Source organism: Phaenicophaeus curvirostris, chromosome 5 (assembly GCF_032191515.1).
Source record: "Phaenicophaeus curvirostris isolate KB17595 chromosome 5, BPBGC_Pcur_1.0, whole genome shotgun sequence".
NCBI lineage: Eukaryota > Metazoa > Chordata > Aves > Cuculiformes > Cuculidae > Phaenicophaeus > Phaenicophaeus curvirostris.
Genome location: NC_091396.1, coordinates 17,667,617 through 17,680,266, shown reverse-complemented (window position 1 = coordinate 17,680,266; position 12,650 = coordinate 17,667,617). Strand labels below are relative to the sequence as shown.

The 12,650-nt window shown below is 44.8% G+C and overlaps 2 protein-coding genes across 5 annotated transcripts in view; both read left to right on the top strand.

Annotated features, from left to right (window-relative positions):
* Positions 1–12,650, top strand: part of CD81 (CD81 molecule) — a 420,468-nt gene that overhangs the window by 350,291 nt on the left and 57,527 nt on the right. The window lies entirely within an intron of this gene.
* TSPAN32 (tetraspanin 32) overlaps positions 1–12,650 on the top strand; it is a 34,670-nt gene that overhangs the window by 5,096 nt on the left and 16,924 nt on the right. For all 4 annotated transcript variants that reach the window (XM_069857872.1, XM_069857871.1, XM_069857873.1 and 1 more), the window contains exon 4: positions 6,101–6,175. In XM_069857872.1, the coding sequence (XP_069713973.1) occupies positions 6,101–6,175 (75 nt within the window). The remainder of the gene's footprint in view (positions 1–6,100; positions 6,176–12,650) is intronic.

The window sequence follows — 12,650 nt, the reverse complement described above, 5'->3', positions numbered from 1 at the left end:
GAGGCCATTCCCTCTTGTCCTGTCCCCTGTCACTTGGGAGAAGAGGCCAGCACCCTCCTCTCTACAACCTCCTTTCAGGTAGTTATAGAGAGCAATGAGGTCTCCCCTCAGCCTCCTCTTCTCCAGGCTAAACAACCCCAGCTCTCTCAGCCGCTCCTCATAAGACCTGTTCTCCAGCCCCCTCACCAGCTTCATTGCTCTTCTCTGGACTCACTCCAGAGCCTCAACGTCCTTCTTGTGGTGAGGAGCCCAGAACTGAACACAGTATTCAAGGAGCAGTCTCATCAGGGCCGAGTACAGAGGGAGAATAACCTCCCTGGACCTGCTGGTCACGCCGTTTCTGATACACGCCAAGATGCCATTGGCCTTCTTGGCCACCTGGGCACACTGCTGGCTCATGTTCAGTCGCTGTCAACCAACACCCCCAGGTCCCTCTCCTCCAGGCAGCTTTCTAGACAGACTTCTCCTAGTCTGTAGCACTGCACAGGGTTGTTGTGCCCCAAGTGCAGGACCCGGCATTTGGCCATGTTACACCTCGTACCATTGGACTCTGCCCAGCGGTCCAGCCTGTTCAGATCCCTTTGCAGAGCCTCCCTACCCTCCAGCAGATCGACACTTCCACCCAGCTTAGTGTCATCCACAAACTTGCTAAGGGTGCACTCAATGCCTTCATCGAGATCATTGATAAAGACATTGAACATTGATAAAGACATTTCCATGCAGGAAAAAGACTGTGAGGTGTTTCCTCCATGGCTGTGGCCGTGAGGCATTTATCCCACTCTTCCCTCCGCATAGGGTGACCCTTGGTTGACTTTAAATTCCGTTTCTGTCATCTCCGACAGCATGAGAGCGAGGGGCAGCTTGCATGGAGCGAGGCTTCCCCGGCATCATTCCAATCAAATCCAGAGAAGAGCAACAAAGCTGGTGAGGGGGCTGGAGAACAGGCCTTATGAGGAGCAGCTGAAAGAGCTGGGGTTGTTTAGCCTGGAGAAGAGGAGACTGAGGGGAGACCTTATTGCTCTCTACTACTACCTGAAGGGAGGTTGTAGAGAGGAGGGTGCTGGCCTCTTCTCCCAAGTGACGGGGGACAGGACAAGAGGGAATGGCCTCAAGCTCCGCCGGGGCAGGTTCAGGCTGGACATTAGGAAAAAAATTTCATGGAAAGGGTCATTGGGCACTGGAACAGGCTGCCCAGGGAGGTGGTTGATTCACCTTCCCTGGAGGTGTTTAAGGGACGGTTGGATGAGGTGCTGAGGGGCATGGTTTAGTGTTTGATAGGAATGGTTGGACTCGATGATCCGGTGGGTCTTTTCCAACACAGTGATTCTGTGATTCTATGATCCGCCACTGGGGGGCGCCAGGCTCCCGCTGTCCCCTCCCGGCTCCAGGGGTCCCCTCCCTGCTCCCCCTTTCCCTCTCCCAGCTCTCGCCTCCCCTCTCCCTAGCCCTTCAGAAATTAATAGGGAACCTGGAAAAGACCTAAGAGCTGCTCACCAGCGACCCGATTCTCCGCTCCTCCTTGTTCAAGCCGCTCGTCCACATCTTAAACCACGTAGGGAAGCTTCGCTTATCCCTATAAACAGCCCCTCCCTCCCCCCCGTTCTGTGTTTTAGGGCAAGGGCCAGCCCCCTGCTTGTTTTCCCGCAGTCCTGACCCCTTAGCAAGGCCCACGTTTAATCTCTGATCTGCAAGCAAGAAAAGCAGCAGGGGAGCGCCAGCCCCTGCTGTTTGCGGGGTGATGTGACTGCAGGTAGGAGCGGGGTCAGTCCTGTGGAGCTCTGCAACTTGCTGGTGATGCTGTGTCCTGCCCTGCTGGGCTTCAGCTGGAATGAGCGTTCAGCCGCCCAGCTTGTATTTTTCTTCTGCTTGTTAATAGAGAGGATTTCCCACCTCCCTCCACTATTGATTTTAAAGGACTTCTCCTGCCCTGAAAAACATGAGTCTTGTTTTGAAGGCCGTTTAATTTACCCTTTAATCAAAGATGGAAGACAACAGAGCATTGGTGCCTGATATCTGTGGCTGTATGGGAAACCAAGCCACACTCAAGGGATGTCTGCGTCGATGTAGCTAATCGACCACAATGCCACTTGGTCAACCTTAGGGAAATGCTAACCGGAATGTAGACCAGTGTTTGAAACCTGAACAGCTCATATTTGTTAAAGCACATGTGTCTCAGGAACTTCTCTTGTAGCTGCACTAGACTAGACGTGTCACTGTGCATCCACTGATGCTTGTGAGGAATTTGGTTTCTAGTCAGTAACTGAGAACTTAAGGACAAAAAAAATATGTTCTACTGGACTGTTATCCCCAAAGCCCCTCTTAAATGGGAAGTGTGGTAACAGGTTTATTGACTCTCTTCCAGTTCTGGCAGACTGTGCTTTCTGGTGATCCATAGTCCCTCGTGCACTCAGTCCTGAACAGAAACATACTGCTTCTGTCATGGCCCCTGAAGGCCATGTCACTGTTGAGGGAGAGGAGAAGGAAGGAGAACTGTGGGTTTGCTACTGTTTGTACAAAGGAAAGACTCTGACTCTGGTGGAGTTGAAGGCACCACATGCTGGTGTTGGTCAAATGGAGAGAAGGGAGAAAAAAAAATAAACCAAAACAAATGGGATGCAACATGCCAACCAGAATATCCCAGCTGAAATTCTTACATCTGAGCTTTCCAGCCTAAAATCCACGTGTCTCGAGTAAAATCTGTGCTCAGGATGGAGCATTAGTTCCAAGCACTGGTTCCAAATAATTTCTGCAGGAAAAAAGCCTCAGCCCAACATAACCCACTTTTTCACTGAGTGTGATGTGCCAGTAGGGCCAGCACACAGCACAGGCTACTTGCTTTACTATTCCCAGGAGTATCATTTTAGGCAAGTGTGTAGGTCCTAAACAACACTGCAGCACACTTCAGCATCTTCATTTCACAATAAATCTGTCTCCTGTGCTCTCCCTTGTGCTGTGGCACTCCTGTGCAAGGCATCTGCGCACCCTCTCTGGGGAGCAGGTGCAGGCGGAGTTGATGTGCTCAGCTGGAGCTGAGGACAAATTCCTCCTTTGGACTGAGATCACTGACTCATGTTTGCTATGTGGAATGGCAAAAATGTTGCTTGCTTTTAGATGAACTGGATCAGGGAAGGAGAGATGCAACTTGGTGTATGCAATCTGAAATTAGCTTCCCCACCCCTTGGCTGTGAAGTCTGGCAGGGAGCTGGCCATTGCAATGGACACAGCAGCAAAAACCCACAGCTGGAGCTGGGCAGGGAACAGATTGGCTCCCTCACTAGGTGTGCAGGGGTTTGGCTGAGCTGCCAAACCCAGTCTGAGCTAAGGGATCCCTCACTTGTCCAAAGTAGACTCCTTTAACCAAAGTGAAAACATCAGAAAGGTGAATTAAAAGGTACACTCGCCAACAGACAAGACGCTATTTCTGCAGATTTTGCCAAGTCTCGCAAAGACAAATTGTTCCTCGCAGCAAGGATGGAAACAAGGTCATTCATAAAAGAGTAACTGATGTTTGTCTGGTGACAACCCTCCACGGGGCTGATGTGGCTGCCTCCTGCAAAGGGAGCAGGCAGCAACCCACAGCCAGCTCTGAGGAGTTCCAAGGGTCTGGGAGATGGTGAACCAGCCTCCATCCTTCCGTATTTTGTATGCAGACTATGCATTGGCTATTCTTTTTTCCTCCAAATGTCTTCTAATGTAATTAGAAAATTGCTCTTCCAAAAGCCTTTTGGCTGGGAAGGAAAAAAGCAGCCTATAATTCATTTATAAGTTGTTCTCAGAGCTGTGTAATTGCTCCGCACCGGCTGGATGGAGGGGGAGCTTCCCGAGGGACCACGCCTCTGTATTCCCAGAGAAGCTAGACAGAAATAAAGGGAGAATTGATACTGTAGATGAAGGACTGAGATGTGGGGTGGAGCTGAGGAAGAGGAGAAGGATTTTAATCTGCTGGGGTTTCTGGCCCCAGAGAGATGTCGTAAGTGCTGGAGATGGTGGGGGAAGAAAGGGAGAGCAATGGGGGGCAGAAATCTAGGTGGTATCACTGGCATGCTGTAGTTCTCACTCTACAGGTTTATGGTGGGTCCTCTCAATTGAACCCTTACTCGAACAGTGTGCAGAAGAGCTTTCACATTGCTATCAGTGCTGGTTTTTATCTGTCATAACTTTCTCTTTTTTTTCTTTTCATTGAGTTTGATATTCATGAAAAAGTTGGCTTTGTTATGCTGTTTATTTGTGGGGGAAAGTTGTTGGAGGAGGCACAAAATGCAGGGTCTGGTCTTAGTGAGGAGCAACCTGAGTTGCCCATGTAACCTCTCCTCCTCCCCACTCCAGTTTGTGCTGTACCTGCAGAGAATAAACCACCCACCATAGTTGGGTTTGGGCTTGGTCATGCCGTGCTTTGGTCTGTGTCATCTGGCCCTGCATGCTCTTCCTCATCTTCGTTACTTGCATCCCCCTTGTCACGTCAGTGTTTGATCAGACTTTCTTCTTCTTTTTGATCCTATTTCTCCCGTTATCCCATTTCATCTTCTGGCAAGGCAGCAAGTAATCTCACCACCAATAAGGCCAGGCAGCTGCCAAAAACATAAAAGAAAAGGAGAGATAAGACATACATAATTTAAACTTTTTTGTAAGAGCCATACCATGGTTTTCCCTGATATCTGATGTAAAGCCTGAAACAAGGCAGCCCCAAAAGAGTGGGGAAATGCCAATGGCAGCTTTGTTCCTGGAGCAAGACCCCAGGCAGGGCATCGTCCTGCCGCAAGCAGAGAAGCACAGCAGGCAGCAAAGGGACAAGAACCAGCAAAAGGCAGTTTATTGGCATGTTCTTGTTCATTTACAGAATTTAAAGTACCACATTTTCCTCTCTTGCTGTACATGAAAGAGTTGGGGCTTTTATTTTTTTTAAATCCTATTTTTTAAGCAGAAGGTTTTTGATGAGTAGAATTGGTAGCAACAACATGCTTCTTCCTCTCCTTAAGCTTGAGTTTGGTAAGCTTTTCTTAAAAATTTAATCTTTTTAAAGTTATTTCAGCTACATCATACTGCTAAAACATAAAAAAAAAGAAAAAAATTTGAAACCAAAAGAAACTGCAGTCAGTTAGGTAATTTTCCCCTGCTACATAACTTTTTGTTGGAAGAGGGACTGGTTCACAGAAAAACTTCTAAGTTTCCACTGGTGCTTATTCATCATCTTTTGCCATTCCAAGACTAAGCTGTGGATTCATATTTGATGAGCCCATTTGGCCTTCCAACACTATACAGGCACCTTTTTTCTTCCATTTATTATTCTTTTTTAATATGAATTAAATACTTCAGTCCAGCTGTCACAACAGGCAAGCACTGTTTACATTAGGGTGGGGGTTTTTTTGGATGAGATTTGTTCAAATAAAGAGACTACACATCTTAATTCCAGCCCTGCCAGCCTAGGGAAATAGACAGAAGTTAAGCCACCTCCTGCATCATTGTTGTTATTGTTTAGACATTTCGGGGTCAGTAGCTGGCCTTGATTACATTTCTGTCATCCTTTTGTCTAACTAGGATGGTGCTGGTTTCAGGAACGTGACTTGCCACCCTGCTAACAGGGTAAAGTCCATCTCCTTTTCCAGAGCAGGCTGCTTTCCCTCCAAGTTACTTGCATCTTTATGAAATATTTGTGTGGGGTTTCCCATCTTTAAAACTGATAACCAAGTTTTAAATGAGGAGGACTGAATCCTGTGAGTAAGGAGATGCCATTCGGAGCCACAGTCCCACTGGAGTAAAGGGCACATACTGTAAACATGATGTTTTTCTCCCCCCACCAGCCCTGGGTGAATTTGGGCAGAATAGGTTAACTGCTGCACAGGAGGCTGGTGATTTTTTGGTCAACCTCTTCAAATGGCCACAGTGCAATTGAAGGGCTCCTGATGGACAATCACATTATTATCCATCTAATTTCCTTTAAGTAATTAACATTATGAGGGATGTTTAAAGAAGGTGATGTTTAGCTCTAACTTTAACTAAACTTGCTCAAATGAGCATATTAAATATGTCCTGATGGTGTTTTCAAATGGATATTCCCCCTCCCCATGCTGTAACTGATGGTGTTTTTCCTCTTTATCCTTAGGGATTTTTCTGTTTTGCTCTAGCCTTTTGCGGATTGATCCCAGCTGCCTTCTGGAGATACATTCACAGCATGGAGGTAAGCATTGGCTGCTAGGAAATACCACCAGCATCTCGTCAGATGGAGATCTTTTTGTAGGAATGATTTCTCCCATAAAAGGGACATCTGGTGGTAATTAAGCCATCCATGCTGAGGTCTATTAGATGCATGCTCTGTCGCATCCATCCTTTGTAAGAACGAGGCTGCCTTTATTAGCTGCCTCTCCAACTGGGTCATCCGAAGGGAGAAGCCATGGAAACCCTCACAAAGGGCAAACGCTTTGTCCTGAAGGCAAAACAAAATGCAAGTCTCATTTTAAATAGCTTTGGTGGTTTGTTTGTTTGTTTGTTTTTTCAAGGGAGTTATGTTTTGTTTTAATTGAGATGCTTGACTTTTGAGAAGTAATTTCCAGCAAGCTTCAATTCCTGCTAATGACACTTAGGACGCTGTATACAAGAGTAGTGGCACGTACAGTGAAAACACTAGTGTGAAAAACGGTACTTTGGGTCGTTGTCACACTGGGCCAAAAAGAGAATATCATATGAGTTCTAATCTACCAGAAAATTGGGATTTAAGTTGTTAGCTCAGAGCTTACTGGTGGTGTGGTAGGTGGTGTTGGAGATGCAAGGTGCTGGGGAAATCAAGCCAAGGCATGCGGAGTTCCTAAGAGACAGCCCTTCCCTTTGCAGTGGGTACCCTTAGCCAGGGGCTGGGATGCCACTGGGGCTGGATAGCAGGCTGCTTTGGAAAGCAGAAAGTGAACTTAATATTTAGCAGCCTAAAGTAGTTAAATCTTTTTTTAACCCTTTCCTAATCTGACATAATCTACTTTTTGTGTACTTACTACTTACTCTTCTCATTCAGAGGAATTTGTTGCTTCATTCCCCTTCCTGCATCCTCACAGTGAAAAGAAAAAAACCACAAACTATTTTAAGAGACATAGGTGTGAAAAAAAATCATGATTTATCATAGAATCATAGAATAGTTTGGGTTGGAAGGGACCTTAAAGATCATCTAATTTCAACCCCCCTGCCATGGACAGGGACACCTCCCACTAGATCAGGCTGCCCAACTTCTTTGTTTCAAACTTCTTTGTTTTTAAAGCAGAACACAGATACTTTAGGCAAATATCCAAATTATCTAGCAGTAATGCAGGTAAGTGTTTGGGACTTTGATAGACATTTCATGCAGTGGGTTGGGCCCTGTCTCCAATTTGCTCCTCCCTAGTCCCAGGCATGTGCCACAACCTGCAATGCTTTGGCCAGAAATGACAATGTGGGTGACATGAAACATCATCCCAATGGATTAGGGTCATGCTGATGCTGCATGCTCATCTCTTTAGGGTTACAGAGGTTGCGGGGGATTGAAGATCAGTGTGTCAGGAAAAGAGCATTAGAAGGGATTGTGTTCTGTGCTCCATCAAAGCCCCTGAGACTCGATCCGTGCTGGTATTGCACTTCTTGGGTATAAGAAGCCCTGTCCCATAATGTTTTGGCGTCCCGTGCAAAAATTAAAATCCATTCATTTTGGAAGCAGAAGTCTAAAAGGCAAAGTCAAGGTTAAGGGGAGGGGCAAGGTCCTGCTTTGCTGAAAAGTTTGTCCAGAGTTACCCAGTGGCCACAGCAGTTGAAAATTGTTTGAAATATGCAGATGACTATGCTGGATCATACCAAAATACCCATGCTCAAACAGGCAGCCTTGCTGTTGGCTGAAGTAGAAGCCTAAAAATTCAGGGCGCACAAAGCAATGTTTTTTCAGATGCCATTATCTTGTGGCTCAGGTGCCTGCTGGTGGCACCTGCTGGTGCCTCTGCCATTAATGATCTCAGTGGATTTTTTATCCATGAATTAGTCCAGCTGCTCTGGAAATGTTAGGGTGAATGCTGATGGCACAGGAGCATCTTTTATCTCTACACTAACCTGGCTGAAGCAGATTCTGTCAGAGCCAAGGCATTCATGAGAGAGAGTCTTTCCACACTTCCTACATGTATTTTCCCTGGTTTAAGGCAATACTATCAGAATTTGTTATTTTCACACTAACAAATTAATATGGAAATAATTTTGTTTTCATGACCAACACAGAACGAAGGCCTTGAGCACAGTTTTCTCCTACTTCTGCAGAAGTTTGTAGTGAGAGATTGAAGCAAAAGCTGTGTTAGTAGAGGCAAAATGACACAAGAAAATGTGTGTGGTTGGTCTTGTGAAATTGCATTATCCAAATAGACTATGTAGTTATACTTTTTGATCCACAAACATGGAGTAGGATGTAAAAAGGCTGCAGGAGAAAGTTATATATTGGTTTAATACACGGATATGTCATCCAGAAAAATATTTTGCTGAAAATATTTAAATAATTACTTTCTCTGTATATCTCTTCATCACTACATCACTACATCTGTCTTTAGTTCAAACTATTTTCCTGTTTTTTGGCTTTGAGTGCCCTGCCCATAAATGCATTCATGTGTTATGGTTAACTTAAGTAGTAAGTTGGGTTTCTTTAAGTAAAACAGTTTCAAAAAAGCAAAGTGAGGGGGTTGTAAAATGTTTACTTTCTGTGTAAAGAAAACCAGCAGTGTTTCTAATAACAAAAAAATTACAATACAATTAGAGATCCTCTTGGGTTTCTTTGCTTTCTAAAATGTAAAGAGAAACAGGGATTATAAATGAGGAAAGATTTAGTTTTGAGTGTCACTTACAAAAGATGAAAATGCAGTTTCATTTTAAAGGAAGGTAACCTATCTCACCAGTGAGAAAAAATGTAGGTGTGACTGCACAGGTAGTCCAGTGGCACAGAAAATGAAATGGAGCAGGTGGAATGCTCCTGAAGTCTCATTATCAAGCACTTTATTTGTCTGACTTTCTCAAAGTGAAGAGCAAAATTAAAGCAGGTGTCTTCCCCCAGCCTACTGTGCATCAGTACTGTCAGAAATAGTTAATTGCCGTAATATTCAGGAGGGTGGGGTGGGGGTAGGAAACAAACTCAGCCAAATTTACAGGTGTCTTGTAAGCCTGAAGGGATGTACACAGCTACTGAAAAAGGAATAGAAATTGAAGATGTAAAACTGAATATGGATGAATTACACATTAAAAGTGCCAGAAGCAGTCCCTCTGAGAGCACCGAGAGCTCTACTGCCCCTGCATTCATAGCTAAACCAAAAATTTGCATTTTTCCCGTGCAAAATACTTTGACCTGCTAGTAAAAAAACAGACAGAAAATCAGCCCATTCTGTTTGGAAATGCCAGCTGGCAGCAGCTGGCACTGGTAGATCCCAACCTCTCCTTCCCCATGGGTGAGGTGCAAAATGCAGGCAGCATTAAAAGTGGAGCCTTCCTCTCCCACTGCCAATCAGGACGTGGGAGGTCCCTCCTGCACAAACCACAGCAGATGCTTTCAGTGTTTTACTCTTTTTGATTAAAAAATGATAATAATAATTGTAAAAGTTCTAAATTTCCTTCATAAAGGAGCCCATTCTTACAGAAAATCATCTAAAATGGAAAAGCTGTTGAAAATTGTTTTGTTGGTTCTTGTCAAGAGGCAGTAGATAGAAATGTTGTTTGAATGTGATGAAAGGAAGATGCCCGTTTTGCTTCTGTGACTCCTTTAGAGACCCATTTACAGTACTTCTTATGGAGAATCTGTGCAGGACAGGAGAAAAAAGAAGAGATATTTGTAAACATTCTGTATTCTCAGACATGGGCACTGTAAACAAAATGGGAATCTTCTAATTTCTTTCCTATTCTTTTCTGCTTTTGTGACCTTCTGTAGCTGCTGAATTAATTCTTTCACTGTTCTAGTTTCAAGTTACCCACATCCTAGATAGACTTGGTGTCGCCTGTCTTTAATCTTCAAATAACACATATCACACATGCAAAAAATATAAATCTGAGGTTTATCATGCTTTACTATAGAACACATCCTTCTGTTCAGCATTGCAATTATTCCTGCTCTATTGAGCCATCCATGGCCAAAGAATGGGTTTTGTGGGGTCCAGACTTCTTCCATGTTATATTCTCAAGCTGCTTTACATCCATCTGTGTTAAAGTACTTTTAATGAGGACCTAATAAGCTGCTCATTCACAAAATGAGTTTTCTTGGTAGGTTCTTCAAAGAAATGGTGAACAAAATGAAGAAGAATAAAAAAATGAGTGTAACATTCCAGATTCCCTCCCTATCTTGCCAGCATGTACAACGTAGCCTTTCCATTAGGGTCTGTCCCCAGTTTGCAAAGAAACACTTTGCCTCTTAGCCAGCAGCGCCAACAGAAAAAGTGTTACAGTCACTTGCAGAGGTGTGAAAACTTCTCTGGGCAGTTCAGCTGCTCAAAGGAAAGTCTGAAACAAAAATATTTGTAATCTGAAGGTTGTTGAAGGACCTTTTCTCCTGCTAGCTGTAGAGATAAGCCGTTCATGCTTCAGCATTATTCTAGCTTGGCTTGTTCTGGGGCCCCATTCTCTCATGCCGTGCCCAGCACTCCTCCTTCACAACTGTCACATCACACTCTCAAGCCCGTGGCTCCAGAAACACCCCAGCCCAGCCTCCAAGCCCCTGTGAAGCTCTAGTGAGCTTTTCTGCCTGGCTCAAATCTCCTGAGAGAGGCGATTCCTTTCCATGTTCAACCTAGTGAAGACAAGGGTCTCCACAAGAGGGAGAAGAATGTTTGGTTTCCCCCCCTATGGACCATTTGGCCTCCAGTCTGAGGATCAGCAGCAATGGTGCAAAGTAAATTAGGAAACAATGTACAAGAGAAGGCAGGGAGGATGACCTCTATACAAGCACCTTTGATGCAACCGCTGTGGTAACCACAGAAATGGTGAGGTTTTTTGATTGTTTTTTTCAGCCACATTAGGAAGTCCTGATTCTTGAAGTCAAAGAGCTGAGTCTTGTTTTCCAAAGTTATTTTTATGGCAGTTCCTTTACCACAAACAGCTGCCTCTTCAGGTGAGATCTTTTAGTCATGCAGCTTTTAGTCATGCAGCTGCGTCCCTGGGATGCAGAGAAGGACATAGGAGAGACATATGTCACATGGGTAAGCCTGCTGCCTCCTCTTCTTCCTGCTTCTCCCCAGCTTTCCTTCTCCATTAACTGCTGCTTTAAAAACTTACTTGGAGAGGCTGGAGGAAATGGTAGCCTCTCAAGCTGCAGTATAAAAGACTTTTGGCAGCCTTGCTAGCCACCACAAAAATAAGTTTGAGGTTTCTTTCTGGGCCCTGCTGTGAAAGAGGCCAAAGGAGTTTCAGTGTCTCATCATCTTCTTCTGTTCGTCTTCCAGCAGCCCTGTGATACTGGCCCCGCAAACTGGTCAGGATTGCAGGGGGAATTGGCCAAAATAAAATCACTGCAACATGAAAGGAGTTTTGCAGCAGAACAAGCTTTTCAGTCACAGAGATTTATTTGTAGGTAAACATTAGTTTAAAACTGATTAAATTATGATGTCCCAAGTCAGGGGAAAATTTGAAACTAAACACTGGTGCAAATAGTTGCCCATACTTCTGGCATAAAGGCCTGATTTCCCACATCCTTTGGATAAAGACGTCACTTGGTTTGCACTAGCAGCAATGGTATGACAATCTCTTAATTTTTACATGATCTTTCAAGTTGCTGGGTGATTTTGGAAAGAGGTATGACCAGTGGGTTTTGGCTCCACATGCACAGAAAAGCATTAGCCTCTCTGCACTGCACTGCATGTACTCAGAGAAAAAACATGAGGATTAAGCTTTTTATGTGATGGGGAACACAACCCACCTATGCACACTCTGGTTCTCCTGCAGTCTTGCTCTTCTTGAAACTTTCTTCAGATGAAACTGTTTGTTGTCCCCTCCTCATACTGGGATGGGAAAACAAAGTCTTTTATTCTTTGTGAGTAAGCAAGGTGCTTTCTCTCAAGGTGGAGGTTTTCTAACAGGGCCTGGGGTTTTAAGCTGGGATTAACAGTTACATCTCTTAAATAATGAGCATTTCTACACTCAGGGCTTGTTCTTGAACAGAGCAGATTCCCTAGCCCTTCCCTGCATATACGATCAGTGCTGGTCTTCTTCCTGCAGCTCTTCCTCCTGACCAGCACCTTTGCGATGCCAGACACAACATTGCCTGGATCCCCAGGAGGCAAATCCTATCTGTGTGTGCTCAAAACCAGCACCAGCACATGCATTGCTTGTTTCTGTAGGTATGCAGGACTGACCCAGCACTTCTTAGGTAATTTCTTAAGTGGGATTGTAGAGGTCCTTCCAGTGGCAAGGAACATCTGTTTTTTCTAGAGTGTGTTTGTTTCTGTCACTCCCGCTAGCGATGTGTGTTGGAGCAAACTCTTACAGGGTCCAGTTTGTCTCATCGGAAGGTAATGCATAAAGGCAGGCTTGGTCCTAGAGATTTTAATGGGATCTGAACACAAGAAGGTGTGTTCAGGTGCTGCCTGAAACCAAACCTGAAGCACACAGGTCGTTTCCTTTTGTTTTCTGATTCACTGGGGCTGAATCAGGACTGTAGACACTCATGGGAGTCTTTCAAGTGTATTTTC